General features: G+C 46.0%; 1 protein-coding gene across 3 annotated transcripts in view; it reads left to right on the forward strand.

The window, feature by feature from the left end:
- Positions 1 to 15,233, forward strand: part of KLHL3 (kelch like family member 3) — a 52,693-nt gene that overhangs the window by 15,187 nt on the left and 22,273 nt on the right. For 2 of the 3 annotated variants that reach the window (XM_088063478.1, XM_005523527.3), the window contains exons 3-5: positions 236 to 342; positions 5,451 to 5,572; positions 13,187 to 13,349. In XM_088063478.1, coding sequence (XP_087919604.1) covers positions 236 to 342; positions 5,451 to 5,572; positions 13,187 to 13,349 — 392 coding nt within the window. Of the gene's footprint in view, positions 1 to 235; positions 343 to 4,659; positions 4,764 to 5,450; positions 5,573 to 13,186; positions 13,350 to 15,233 lie in introns of those variants that run through there. The other variant, XM_088063479.1, reaches the window with a different exon arrangement.

The raw sequence follows: 15,233 nt of genomic DNA on the forward strand, positions 1-15,233 counted from the left end.
GGAAAGCAGAACCACAGGCAGTGTTGCAGCCTCAGAAGGATTCAGGCTTTGCTTTGTAGGCAAGCAGTGATAGAGCTGGTACTGAAGGATTAGAGGACCTTCCCCTGGGATTTAGCAGAAGCTCAGGTACTGTGTCTGTAATGGTGGGTCTTCCACTTTTTGGGCTGTAGTGATGTAGCTTTTTGCCTGACCAGGAATTCTGAAATGATCTTTGTCTTTTGTGGTGTTTTTGCAGCAAGCGGCTCCTGTGTGATGTGGTGATTGTGGCTGAAACCGTGGAGATGGAAGCTCACCGGGTGGTGCTGGCAGCCTGCAGCCCTTATTTTTGTGCCATGTTTACAGGTACTGCTTTTGACACCAGACAGTGCTTGGGCTGCATGGGCCATTGCAGTCCCCAGCCCTCAGGCTGTGTCTCTGTCAGGAGCTGCAGTGCAGGCAGGAGAGGGTTTCCTTGAGAGAGAAGGGGTACAAATGGGTCTGCAGTTTCCTGTACTTGATGGGTGATGCTGGTCATCCTTGACTAATTCCTGTGGGGTGGTTGTGTGGCTATGGGGTGAGTAGATAGCATGTGGGGCACTGTGAGCTTACTGTGGGGTTTGGCTCACTGCTTTATGGGTTCATTTTTTTTCCACTAACAAGACCTTGGATCATGAAAAAGTTATCATCAAGCATGTGCTCAGTGCCCTAAATGTTCATGGTGCACATCAAAGAAGTTGCTGGCACAGGAGCTGTAGTTTCAAGGCTCAGCCCTGCCGATACTGATTTGGCAGTCACAGATGTTTAATCTCCCATGGCACTTTTTTCTGCTGCCTGAAATAACACTGTTGTTCTCTTGATCCCAGTGTGTTTTAGCAGCCCAGCTTTTTAACAGGGTGAGTTGCTGCAGTCCAGTGTGTTTTGGTAATGACAGAAAGGAAGAAGAGGACAAAATTCCTGCTCTGATCACCTGATCCCTGGAGCAGGTGCCCTTCAAAGGCTGTGCCCAGATGGATCAGCCAAAAAAACCCCAAAGTAAGCTATGTCCATCCTGAAGGAGGGGAGTGAGCAGCTTATTGAAGTCATTCTAGTAAAGTTAATGTGGTCAGAAACTCCTTAACTTCCTTCCCTTTCTTTGCCTTCATTTCCAGGATAGGAACTGACAAATACAAAGAAAATGATTGTACACCCCAGGGAATGGTTGTTATTGTCCTTGAGCTCCAACATAAATGAGGTTCAGGGGCTTTTTCCCAGTTTCATGTTCATTTGCTTGTGGTCCGGGCCTTGTTTCTTCCTTTTAAAAGCCTTGAGATTAGATCTAGTTTAATTCATTTTGCTGGAAGTGGAATGCAGCATTTCTGAGGAAAGAGCTTGTTGTTAGTGAAGCTTTTTTTCCCTTCTCTAATGGAGGTGTGGAGAAAACCTCAGGTGTAAAATGTGAGGCAAGATGTGACAGTCCCTATGGTGGCTTTATCAGTGTGGTGAGCTAAGGTGGAGAGCATTTGTGTTTTCTGGGGCACTGGTGCTGTATCCTGAAGCTGGTACAGGCTGTGGTGGTGAGCCAGGGCAAACGCTGCTCAGAAGCAGCTGTGTGTGAGGGCACCTCGAGCACGACTTGTGATGCTTGCTCCTGATGAACAGTTTACTAAAGAAAAACCTCTTGGAAAAACCCTCTGATCCTTAGAGGTCATCTGAGTGGGAAGGTGGTGGGCAGGGCTGCTCATGTTTCCATGCAGGAATTCTCTGGGCCGTGTAATCCCTCACTCTGTGAGTTAAACAGTAATCAGCTAACTCGTCATGTGGCTGGCTCCGGAGCTCCCCGGGGCTGGGTGACAGCCTCGGCAGCCGCCTGTCCCCTGACAAGTCCCTGGAGGCAGAGGGTCAGCCAAAGACCAGCTCTCCCCAAATTCCTAAGGTCTGGATCTCTCTCTTGTCAAGACAAAGCATGTGATCTCCTTCCAGCTGCATGAGGATTCCCTGCGAGGGGACAGTTTAAAATCACAGCTTCAGCACGAGCTGGTTGTTGTAACTTGGTTTTTTGCACTGTGCAGCAGTGATGGAGCCAAGGGCTCGGGTTCAGCTGCACTGTGGGGGTATTTGCAGGAGCTGCTTGTGCACACTGAATTCCCACTGGAGGGGTCCCCCAGCAGTGAGCAATAAGTGATCAGTGTGGAGCTGTGAACAGGGAACCACCCTGGGACCCACAGCTCATCCACCTGCGCCCACGCTCGCTCTGCGGGCTCTGCCACTGTCAGCTGGGCCTGACTTTGGAGCCATGAGTGACAATGACCTTGTGATGACCTCGGGGTCTTTCCTAAGCCATTGTGTCCTCTGGTTACCCATTCCTCTTTGAAATATTCCTGGAAAGTCTGAAAATGGGTAGGCACATTTTCCATTTGTATCTTCTACTGCTGAAGGAGAGATGGGACCCAGCACTTCCTGAGTGTCCCTTTCCATGCTGGTTTTCTAGAGCATTTTGGATGCTGGTCCTTGTTGGCACTATTCTGTGGGGATGATTTGGAAAAGTAATTTCTGTCCATTTAGAAGAAAACACAATCATTTCAGAAAGGGTAACAAATACTTCAGTGACAGTGCTGGGACTGCTCCTGTCAGATCCCTTAGGAATTTTGGAAGTGCTGAAGGAGAAAGCAGAAGCCTCCCGTGCAGGGAGTGCTGGTTCAAAGCACACCCCCCCATGTGTGAGAGGCTGTGGATTTGTTATCCAATGAACTCATATTCTTCATCAGCACATCTGTGACTTAGGGAACAGCCAAAGCTGTGGCTGTGCACTGGGAAATGCAATGTGTAGGAGGCAGGGCAGGCTGCTGTGCTAGGTAAACACAGCACCATAGGCTGCTGCAGTTTTGAGTGTAGTTTATCTCGTGACAAAACAGAGCTCTGCTCTCTTCTTGCCCTGATGAGCAAGAGGGGAGCAGAAAAGGCGCTGCTGGATGTTGAATGTGGTGCAGGAAAGGAATGCTTCCATGAGGGGCTGGTGTCTGCAAAGTCTGTCCCCTACCGAGGGTCTGCTCAGAGCCACCCTGCCTGTTTTGCCTGCCTTTGCTCCCTCACACTTTGTCCCTTGTGTGTGCCTGGCTGCAGCCGTGCAGGGATGGGGTCTGTGCAGTGCCTCGTGCCAGGCACTCCTTACTCACACAGCCTTTACACATGAGACATGCTAGTGATTTGAATTATTCTGTAATTAAGGTGTCAGGTAGGGCTGGAGTTGGACATATGAAAGACACCCTAGGAGTTGTGTTTTGAGGGGTTGAAGGTGTAGGGTTTTTTTTTCTGAAGAGATGTGAGCTGAGATGCCCTCAATGATCTGGCACTCAGCTGCCCACGGCACTGCTCCTGAGGCTTGCCCTGGGTCTGTGCTTGGAACAAGGGGCAGCCTGTTGCCTGCTCCTGTTCTGCACCAGCCCCTGCCTTGGTTCACTTGTGGTGTCTCCAGGTTCTTCCCCATTCCACAGCACTAGACACTTGTCCACCCTGTGACAGTGAGAGGGCTCGATCACTGAGTCAGATCCTGTCTGACATGGGCACAAGAATCCCCTCCTGGGCTGGTCCTGAGCAGAGGCAGTGGAGGCTGTTGGTATGCAGGGCTGGCAGCTTGCTGGTGGGTGAGGAAGCCCACACAGCCTTTATTTTTGTTGCTTGTATCACATGGATGCCACGACAGATGATGTTATCAGATTGATCCCTCCAAGCTATTTCTGCATCGATCTCTGGGTGTGTGTGGCTGAGCCCCTTCCCACACCGAGGGTCCTGCAGGGCTCTGGGCTCCACTTGCCCTCCCCATGCAAGGGGATTTGGTGGGTGCTCCTTACAGGCACCTCCAGCATCACAGAGCTGCTGGGAACTGCTCTGTCCTCAGAAGCACCCTTTCATCTCTAGAGACGTTTGGGGTTTTTTGCAGGGAGGAAGTGTGTGAAGATGACATTTTGTCAATTAAAAAGTCCTACCTGCTTTGAAGGCCTCCCAAATGTAGGTCATTTATCCTTTTGTACTGGTTCATTTGTATTCATGGGCTCCTCTGAATAACATTTCATTATTCAATTTTAAAAATTGAATTTGGGGCAAATATTATTTCAGTTCTTGGGACGTTGTTGACTGTTCTAACACTCATGGTCCCACCCCACTCCTATTATTTGCCTCCTTATTCACATAAGGAAAGTCAGCAAAGTTCAATTAGCAGGATCCAGGTTTTGCTGAAGCTTGGGCCCTCTTTAGTACCTCACTCTGTGCTGTGCACTTACTGTGCCCGGCCACGTCCTGTGGAATGCTGCACGGAGATGTAGGCTGTAATTACTTCTATAGGCTGCAGGAAATATTTTTCCACTTAATCCCACAGCAGTACTGAGTCACCAGATTTCTGAGAGTAGTGATTATTCGTGCTCAGGTTTAAGGATTGACGTTTCTTCATGCTCTCCTTTGTTTAGTTTTGCTTTTCCACCTATCATTTTCTTTTCACTTGGGACTTTGTTCTTTCTTTTCTGTGGAGATCCTGGTGATTAAATCTTTGGTGAGGTCACCATGTGTGGGGATACTGGAAGGGCCGTGGGGAGTCCTTTCTCCTTCCCACTGCATGTTTTTGTTCCTCTGATGTGTTCCTGTTGGTCCTGTGGGTGTGCATAAAGCTCTGGGTGAATGAATAGGCTCTTACACAGCTATGGGGCTTTACTTGTATATTCAGGGAGGAAATTATTGCTCTAGTTGCATGTGCCTTTGAGTTATGGATTTGGAGAAGGGATACAGTTTGGATCCAAAAGTGTGAGATTGGGAAGGTAAGAGATGAGAAGTGAATTTTTCTGTGTGGATGCTTTGCACAAGGTGCAAGTGATGGATGGGTTACAGCAGGGTAATTTAGGAGAGAAGCTTGCTGCATGCTGGGTGTAACTGCTGGCTGTGTGCTTGTTTTCCTGAGCAGGTTTCAGCTTCTTTTTAAAGAAAGAGAATAACACTGCATTGCTTTTAATGTAGGGTATACCACAAAATGCCCTAATGTAGCTGTTGCAACATAATCATTCTATCCATATGTATATATATATATTTAAAACATTTAAATATATTTATTAAAAATATAGATAAAAATATGTTTCTCAAAGGCCTTCATAAGACCCATCCACAGTCTCTTTGAGTCTGTCCCTGTACTGAGATATGATTGAGGGACATACTGAGGGTTTATTTTTAGCTCTTATATTTGTTTGAATGCGGGTGAACCATGGCAGGCTCTTTTCTGTCAAGAAATTGAGTTTGTCACATTTACTCATTTATGTTGTTTTACACCAGTGTCCTCAAACTTGAGTTGTTTTTTAGGTGGCATTAGGAGGCTTCTGAGAATCTCAGTGATGGTTCTTCTACGGTGAGGGGGAGTGCCAGGTAGTCTTGGCACACCAGGAGAATGTGCTGGATGTGTGGGGAGCAAGGTCCTGCAGAGCAAACTGTAACTGTCCTTTTGAAATTAATTTCAGGAGACATGTCTGAAAGTAAGGCCAAGAAGATTGAGATAAAAGATGTCGATGGGCAGACCCTGAGGAAGCTGATTGATTACATCTACACCGCTGAGATAGAGGTCACAGAGGAGAATGTGCAGGTAGGTCTGCTTCAGCAGCTCCTGTGGAGAACCAAGTGAAAAGCTTGAAACTCAAAGGCACAGGTTCTTCAGGGGTGAGGGATCTCCTCAGGCTGCAGAAAGTAAAAGGTTGAGCTTGAAAAGAGCTGCTTCCAGCCTCTGTTTAGTCTTGGGGCACTTTAGTGCTTTCTCCACGCTTAAGTCATGTTGCATTTAGCTTTTGTGTGGTGCTCTTATAACAAGAGCAGGCATTTGCCTTCCAAGAAGCTGTGCTGACTTGTGGGTCAGTCTGTCGAAGGTCAGAATAGACTCAAGCAGTGAGTCAAATGTTTTGAGGCCATGGCAGAGGAATGTGGCTGTTAGTTTTTAAATTCTTCTGGGTAGTTTGAGTTGTTTCATAGAGCTTTGAGTAGAATAGATTGTTCAAACGAGGACATTCTTCCTTTTTTGTGTGTGTGCTCTGTCTTGAATTTCTGAGAGGTAAATATTTGTTCAGAAGTGGAAAGAGTAATTGAAAGGCGGCCTTCAAATAAAGCAGGGTGCTCAGGAATAGTGTTTTTCAGTGTCACGTGGCTGTGGCTGCTGGTAAAGCTCTTTCTCTGACTCTACTTGTATTTGTGGTAAGAAAAAGGCTCTGCACTTAGCCACTGATGCCTGGGAGGGATGCTGAGAGCTTGTGTGTGGACGTGCTTTTCAGTTGGTCTCTTTTGTTTGTAAGTGGCAGTTTGAGCCTGTTGTCTTCCTCACTTTGACTTGGACATTGCCAGGGGAGCAAGTCTCTGTCAGTGATGCTGGAGAGTTTTGTTGACCTAATTAACTTGGCAAAATTAGACCGGTTCTGCTTGAAATGAGGTTCTTGCTGTGAGCTCTTCTGCTCTGATCCCTCAGGCAGACTGCAGGTTCTTGCTGACCTGTTGCTCTTCCTGCAGGAGTTTGGGCAAACCTCTGAGCTAGACCCACTTTGCAGTCCAACCCTTTACCATCCTTCATGACCTAAATCTGTGGGAGCCTTTTCCTGCCCCTTCTGCCCTCTGGTTTTACAAAGGAGGCTGTTAGGTGTGCTCTCAGCCCGGCAGCTGTCACACTGGTAGGAGTGTGGAGCCTGGTTGCCCTGCAGTGAGGCTGAGGAGACCTTCAAGATTTTCAGTGAGGAGACCTTCAAGGTGCCACTATGGCAAAGGAGCTGAGACTCAAACCCAGCCGTGTGGCTTGGCCTGGCTGTCTGCTGTGTGACCCCCATCAGGGTCATCAGGGGCTGACACAACATCACTCACTGGGGCACTGGGGTGGAGCTCCTTGCACCTCTGGGATCTCCCACTGCTGGAGGAGAAATGACATTTACACACCCTCAGGCTGGTCCCTGTTTCTGTGGGAAATGTGGAGGCTGTATCCATGTGCTTTGTGAAAGGTGTGCTTTCCTTCCACACTGCTGGGCATTGGGTGCTCCAGAAGCTCCCACTTGGCACGTGGGGTGTGCAGAGCTTGGGATCCCATCTGCTGAGCCTGCCTTGGATGGGGAAATGACCTCAGCTGCATTCCCAGGGGAATGTTTGGGTGCTCCAGCTGCATCTGGGTGTAACCAGTGCTGTGGGAGCTGGAGCAGACTGGAGAGGCAGCTCTGTCCTACCCAGAAGGTCTGTGAAAAGTCCAGGTGTTGCCTTTCCTGGGCAATTACACAGCCATCTTTTTTAGTAAAACATAACCAAAGCCTGCCTTCTGTGGCCCAGGGAGTTAAAGTAGATCCCTGGCTACATTTTGGCTTTCATCTCTCAGACAGTAAGATGAAAAAATATAAGTTTTGAATACTAAGTGTTTTTTCCCAATCTAGTAAAGCAGGTCCTTTTACTGCTGCATTATTTCAATATCCTCTCTGTGATTAACTCTTCAGGCTAGAGGTAAATTAATTCATAGGAGCTAAGAAATGAAGCTGATCTACTGCAAGATTAACTGACTAGTTTAAATTTTATTACATGTTTAAAGTGTTCATGCTGAAAATATTTTATGGAATTTAATATAATTGTGTTATGAAACCAGTAGAAATAGAAATTTCCATCCTGGCTCTGAGTGTTTCACTCTGAACAAAATGCCATAAAGAGGTTAATATTCACCTCCAGCCACAAGAAGAAAAGGTTACGGAAGTGAATATTCTGTGATTTGTTGGAAAGCTTCACATGACATGAAGGCTAAAAACAACAAAAATTAAGCTCCTTGTAGTCTCTTGTCTGAATTAGCAGTGCCAGTGTTAGAAAGAAGTAAGGTTTGGTCCCTTGCATCATCATATCCTCCTGCTGTGCAGCTTTGGGTCATCCATCCATCCATCCATCCATCTGGAAGGACACCTCAGTAGTGCCTGTCTGTGCTGTTTCAGTGATATTTCTTTGCAGCCCTGCTTGAGCACAGTGAGATTTCCTCTTTTCCCAGCGGGTTATCTCCTGAGCTCTCCCATTTCCTTCTCACATGTTCTGATTCTCTAGCTGGGCAAGGGTGCTTTTTTAAAGGAGTTCTTCAGACTTTCTCAGTAGCTGGAAGATGCAGTTTCTGAGTACAGATGCCAGGTAATATCATTGTAAAAATTATGAAAAAAAATAAATTGCTTAGTGACATTAACTGAGCAGATGCAGCCAAGGTATCAAAACTTGTGAATAAATGAAATGACACTATCTTGTCAGTGACAAAAATAAGATGACAGCAGGATAGAAATGAGAAGAAGATGAACATCAAAGGTATCATGGAGTGCAGAATGAATGTTCCTAAGTGTGTTTGAATGCTGAGCAGTGCCCAGCCCTTCACAACAAGAAGCATTTTAACAACTTCTTTTGTTGTTTCCTTTCTAATAGAAACCTCTATATTTTTTTTTTTTGCTTTTATATCCCTGGTATGGGCTCAGGAAGTGAGAATCTTTTTCTAAGCACGTATTTCTGTAGCTGATTGTGCAACAAAATGACACAGTGTCTTTTGTTTTGCTTTTTATGTGAGGAAGGATATGTGTACAAGGAGCCAAGCCTTTACGGTCAGTTCCAGTTGTCATCTAGGTAGTGCATTCCTGGGGGTATTCATCCAATTCCTTCTCAAGATTATGTCCCAAATGTGCAGGCAAAGGGGATTTTCAGCTCATCCTGAGCCCATGTGGAAGGAATACTCTCTTCTAACCCTGCTGGGGTACATGGGTGAGATTTACCCCAACAAATGCAATCCTGCTTTATCTATTGGAACGTCATTCTTAAGGTGGGATTTCAAGGCAGTAGAGATGCAGCAGTAGGAAGGCCCAGGGATGATGGATGATAGAGAAGTTTTAGCTGTGAACATGTATTTGGGATTAAGCCTCCCACTTGTTTAGAAGGCATGGAGCAGAGACAGAATTTCTGTCTTTATTGCAGTTGTGTTGTAGTTTCAGGAAAATCCATCTTGGGATTTCTACACCTGCTGCCTTCTGGTGTTTCTCTTCTCTTCCATCCCACATCAAGGTTGGTTGTAAATTTTGATATACATGATATAAAGAACTCATTCATTTGAAGGTGGAGCTTGATATATTTATTTAGAAGGAAGTTGTGTGATGCAGTTTGACACGCAGTAAAAGGAAGGAATACTAAAGTGAGTGTCTTTGGGAACTTCACAGATGCTCAGGTTCCTGGGTTGATCTCAGTGGAAATCATAAACACACATCAGAGCACAGGGTCTGCTGCTCTCTACATGTATGGGGTAGCTGGTGCTTTTTACATATCAATCACCTGAGTTTTTCAATTAAGTCTTGATTTTGCAGCTGAAGTGGTGACATTGCTGCCTGCTTTCCAACTTTCATCTCAAACCTGCCAGCTCAGTGATGGAGAAGCTCTGCGTGGTGCCCTTGGGCAGAGCTGAATGAAGAGATTTGGGAACAGGCCTCTCCCTGTCCTAGGCAGAGAAAACACCTGGACCTCTGTCTCTAGGCAGTGAATACAGTCCCTCCTTAGTGTGTCCCAACCAGCCCTACTGATGACACTTCATTACTGGCAGGCAGCCTGAGAATTGCCCTCCCAATTAAGAAAGTCATTCAGGTTGATATAATTCCCTGGAAAAAGTCCTGATTGACCTGATTTCACAGTTAAGTTGTTGGGAATGATAAGGCATGGACCACATGTGTGAGGTGTCCTTGTGTACTGCCACAGTTTGAGATATGGCTCGTACACAGAGAACAAAATCTGAAATCGGCTGTCTGGAGGAAGTAGATATTGAACCCGTCAGCTTTGCAGGTACAGTAATTGTCATAAAAACTGTCTCAAGAAAAGAGGAAAAAAGCTTTGCTAGGAGCTGCGATATTTCTGTTTCAGAAGTGCTTCTGCACCTCAGCTTTCCCTGCTCACTTAGGAGGTCATAACAATGAAAGAGAGCTCTCTGACAAGTGCAGTTTTGATGATAAAGGGTTTATAAATGGGGTCAGTCCATCTCTTCCCTGTGTTCAGTCCAAAATCTGCAGCTGTAGTACATGCAAGCCCAGGGTGAGTCAGAGCACCTTTCAGCAATAAATTAGGGCTGTGTTCCTCCCTGGAACCAAAACCCCTTGCCATGCATCTCCCTGGGGTGCAGGGGTCCCTGGTCCATTGCAGGGCTGACTCCTCTGGGTTGGGGGCCCTTTGTTAAACCTATAGGAAGTATTTTAAACTGTCTTGGCCCAATAGAAAGCTGAGGAGAAACTTGTGGATGTGGCACCAGAGCACTGTGTTGCATCTGATGCATGTATTCACATTTTTTATTTCACTGTTTAACCAGGGGATGATGTGTCTGAAGTTAGAGAAGGCAGCTCAGGAGGGAAGTGGCCATTTTCTCTCTCATCTCTACATCCTTTGCCTGTCTCCTTCTCCTGACAAGATTTTTTGACTCCCTGGTGCTGTCATACCTTCCTCTGTCTGGGCTATTTTACCTCAGGTGGAACATTTAAGTGGAGGTACTGTTGTTCAGCCCATGTGCTGCCTGGGAGCAGCTGGGGTGTAACACAGCCTAATTGCCACCCTTGCACTCAAAAGCCGCATTACGCTAATGTAGTTTTATCTCCACTGTTTGTGCTGTTTAGAGCAGCTTGCTTAAAACTGAGTATTTTACCTGCCTTGCAAATACAAAATACATTTGTTTCTCTGGTCACAGGTTCCCCTGGGTGGGTGCCTGGGAGCTGCCTCCCTGTTTGGGCAGATGTGGAGTCCCAGCTGTGGCCCTGGATGTACAGCTGAGGCTTAAAGCCATTATTTTACTTGGCTTCCAATTTGACCAAATTGTCAAAGCTGCTTATAAGCTTTAATACATCCCCTGCCTAGGGGAAATGCTCCTTTCCCAGTTTTGTAGGGCAGGAATGATGCAAGTTAACTTTTGGCCAAGGCTACCTGTAAGGCTCTGTCACAGTAGGGAATTAACCCCAGCCTCTGCAGTCCAGCATTAATGAATGAAACTTATATATACAGAGCACTTTTGGCTGAAAGATGTTTCTAGCTCAAAGGTCTACAGAAGTAATTGCACAGGCAATGTTGTGTAAAACTTGAAATTTGTGTGGAGTCTGCAGAGCACAGCTAGTGAACTAGATGTTATATGTATATATAGATATATATATATATATATACAGACACACATCCCATAGATGAGGTTCTGGACATAAATTAAGTAAAGCAGTCAATCTCAGTAGTAATAGCAGATGATTTTGACATAGTTTCAAAAAATGAGTGGGTTTTGATCTGGAGGCAGATCTGGTAGAGAAGCCAGCTCTCACTAAATCGTTCACGGCTGTTGGAGTTCAAATATTAAGAGCCAAATCCAGACCCATGTGAGTAACTTTCCTGGATATTAGTGGGGTTGCAGTTTGGTCCTGCTGCATGTTTAGGCAGGGCATTTCCTCTTGTTATTTCTAAAGGAAACAGACTTTGTTCTCACGGAAATCCTTTGCTCGCTTTTTTGCCTTCCCCGGTAAAAACAAGACGAGTGTTGAGACATTCAGCTGGGAGGTAAGAAAGAGAAAATCCCCTCATCTCTTGATAGGCTTTTTATATCCCATTTCTGAGAAGTGTTGTATGATAATGCCCCTTTCCTGAAGGTTGAAGTGGTGTAAGGCTCCTTCTGCACTGCCTCTCAAGCCAGCACAGGCCATAACAGCAGCACTGGTTTGTCCAGGGGCTGGTGCATGTGGATGGTAGTGAGTTCCTTTTGGTCTGGAGGCAACACCCCAGACCCTGGAGTTAAGCAGCCCACTGGACTGGCAGGCATGCATCCTGGATGGATGTGGGTGCCCAGAGGAGGCCCTGGCTGGTCTATAGCCAGAGATGGTTTGCATGGAGTCATCAAAGCCCTTCGGTAGCTCAGGTGTTCAGAAATGGTTCAGTTGGAAAGAAAGTGGTTCACAGGTTTCAAAATCCTAGAGCATTACTATCTTGACTTAATCAAAGCCACAAACGAATCTGCTCCTGGCATCAAGAGGCTTGGGCTAAAACAGGCTCCTGGGTTAATTGACTTCTCTTTTTATTGTTGCCTGTTGAGGTGGCTGCTTGGCAGCAGTCAGACACTACCACTGGGCTGGAGTGGACCACATCAGTTGCTTAGAAAGACCTGGAGCAGGTTGTGAGTGTCCTGCCTTGGTGTGGAATGGGACTGTGTTGGCAAGGACAGGGAGGGAAAATCTTAATCCCTTTGCTGCCATTAGGATCCGGGGAGGTGAATGCTGTTAACCTATTTGGTTTGTTTAACAGCTGCTTATTTTTTTTGAGTTGGCAATAATTTTCCAGAAATGTGTGCTCAGATGGTGAGCACAGATGCCCAGTTGGAAGAACGTGTGTGAGGCAGCCAGAGCTACAAAAGAATTGGAATAAGACACGTCTGCAGCTGCTGTTGGACATAAGAGAGGAAGTAGCTGATGTCACAGGCTGTAATGTCCTGATGGACTTTGTTTTCTACTTCCTGTCCTTCTCACTGGCCTCAAAGGTGTTTTTTCCCAGCAGATGTCACATTTGTCATCCATTTCTGTCTCCTTTTTCTGTGCTTAGTTTTGGATGTACAAAGCAATACCTCATTTTTAGATGCAGCCATGATCCACAAGTGTCCCCAGCATTTTGTGTCAGTGTAAATGAGAGCTGCTAATTTGAATAGTTGGACCTGTCTTTCCCAAGTGCCTTGCTGTTACCAAAACCCGCTTGAGCTTCTGAGAAATTACATGACTGTTTGGGCACCCTACTCACAAGCCAGTAAGGTTTTGGAAGTAACAAAGTCCAGGGTTTTGAGGACTGATAGACTGCTATGGGCTTTGAATCTGATAGCAATACTTATAAATAATATAAAGCCCTTTGTGGGGAAAAAAAATAAATCTGTGTGCAGGACCTACCTGTGGCAAAACCAGAAATTCAGGAGCATCTGGTTGCTTCTGACTTGTCCTCACTTTGTTTTGAGGTCTTGTGGGGAGAAGCTGTGAGAGCAATTCCACTTATAGCCCAGTGTAGGATAGCCATTTTCATGTCTCAGAGCATGAACAGGGATCTTCTGCATATATGGGTAGAGTTAAGACTTGAACTTTCCTTCTCATGACCCCGCAGGGGTGTGTCCCTGTCTGAAGGGGAATTGCCTCCAATTTGTGCAAGCTGTGAACCACTCCTTATTGCTCACTTTCGTTCCCCTCTTGTGCCTTTGCAGGTTTTGTTGCCAGCTGCTAGTTTATTGCAACTGATGGATGTTAGAAAAAACTGCTGTGACTTTCTTCAGTCCCAGCTGCATCCCACGAACTGCCTTGGCATCCGCGCTTTTGCCGATGTGCACGCCTGCACCGAGCTGCTGCAGCAGGCCAACGCCTATGCAGGTGAGAGGAGGGCAGGGGGTCTGTGTGTGGAGCTGACTCTGCCTCCAGCTACAGCAGCTCCAGGGCTCAGCACCTTGGTGTCTTCAGACTTCTGGTATTAGAACAGGAAGGGAGTGCTTTATTTGGTTCTGGACTTAGAACTTCTTGTGATGCTGCAAGTTGTGAAATGTGGTTTGCTCACAGGGGAGAAGGTAAAAAAGCCTTAGAGGGTAAAAAAGCCTGATCCTCTGGATCTCAGCTCACTAAACAGTTCCTGAGTGTGATCCTAGCAAGCTCTTGGTGTGCCTGTGGAGCAGCTTGGTGTTGGTGTGCTGGTGTCCTCCCCATGGACCCTGCCCTGGGAGAGCAGGAGGCACTGCTGGGCATTTCCATTGTGGGAATAAATGGCACTGGGCAAAATTAATTCCTGTGGCTGGGCGTTGGAACACTCAGCTAGAACTGCCTTGCAGTCTGAGGCTCTGATCTGTGCAGCAATGGCCCCTTACCCCCAGGGAGCATAGGCTCATGTTTCCTTGGGAGTGGATGTGTTTGGTTGCAATAAGTAGGTGCAGGCAATGGCTTTCAGCATTTCTCCTCTACACTGTAAATGTAAAGCTTTTTCAGCCAGCCCCAAGCTCTGAATTCCCCAGCACTTTCCAGTCTCCTCCAGCAGAGCTGCCCTTGACCTCTGCTTGGGAGAAGCTGATAGTTCTCTTCCAGTTTGTTTTTCTGTTTTCTGATAATTTGTATAGTGACACATACACCTGCTGTCTCACAGAGCACCTGCTCTGTCCTGCAACATTTTCCTTTTTAACAATTTTGCCCTTAATTGGACCATAAGTAGGCTCAGTGGAATAAAAATGTATCCACTGAGTCCTCCCCTATTCTCCTGCAAATAAAACTAAAACTTTCTCAGCTGCTCTAGCTGTATTATCCCCTGGAGAAAAAGGTACCCTGGAAGGAATGGTTAATTGTATAAAAGCTTGCTTGTAATATCTCATTATCCTTGTTTCCAGGCCCTGTTTAATCTTTAACCCAACAAGCAGTGCATTCACTGTATATTTATTTGGTTGTTTGGCAATTAGAAGGTCTGCTTTGTTGTTTTATTGGCCTTCATAAGTCCCAGTTAGTACAGCAGCCCATGTAATGTTAATGGAGCTCCATTAATAAAAATGCCATTAAAATTCTTTTCACTATGTTGTTTATGTAACAATCTTAAATCAAGACAGAAGTCCCCAAGCTCAAGAGTCCATGCGTGCATGAGCTGTTACTTGAGAAATGCTGAGTTCTGGCCAATGGATAACTTTAGTGGGTGAAGGAGCCTTCTTGATGCAGGCACTAGTTCCTTTATTAAAATCAGTAAATATTCTTACTTGCTTCCAGCTAATAACAAGAGATCAAATGCCTTTCTGCTGCCAGGAAAAGTCCAGAATGAATGAATATGAGATTTTGCCCAGAGGTCAGAATGCATCCAGCTTATTGTATGGGGACTGTTTCCTGCCTCTTAAGTGTTTAAGACAAAAAGTTTTCATTAGATCATATATATATATATTTCCAGCATAACAGAGTATTACACTTTATCCACATGCTGCTATTTTTAATCAGAGCCTTTGGCTTAGCTGTGGGGTTTTGGTCCTCAGTAGAGCAAGGAGGGTCTGTGACTGGGGAGTCCAAGTCCAGAGCCCAACTCTGCAGCATCAGCTTTGGTGAAGGGCTGTTCAGGGGCTCCAAAAAGCTTCTGTCTGGAAGTTACACCAGCTCATGTGCCTGTGGTGCTGCTGTTTGTCAGGCAAAGCACTGCAGATGTGAAAACTCGAGGCAGACAGAGCTCTTTGGATAAAGGAGTCTGAGCTTCTCAAAGCTACAGAATTAGAACCTAAAAGAAGCTGCTTCAGATAAAGTGTC

The sequence above is a fragment of the Pseudopodoces humilis genome, chromosome 17 (genome assembly GCF_049639895.1).
Source record: "Pseudopodoces humilis isolate 2021_Gansu_Grassland_sample_001 chromosome 17, ASM4963989v1, whole genome shotgun sequence".
Taxonomy (NCBI): domain Eukaryota; kingdom Metazoa; phylum Chordata; class Aves; order Passeriformes; family Paridae; genus Pseudopodoces; species Pseudopodoces humilis.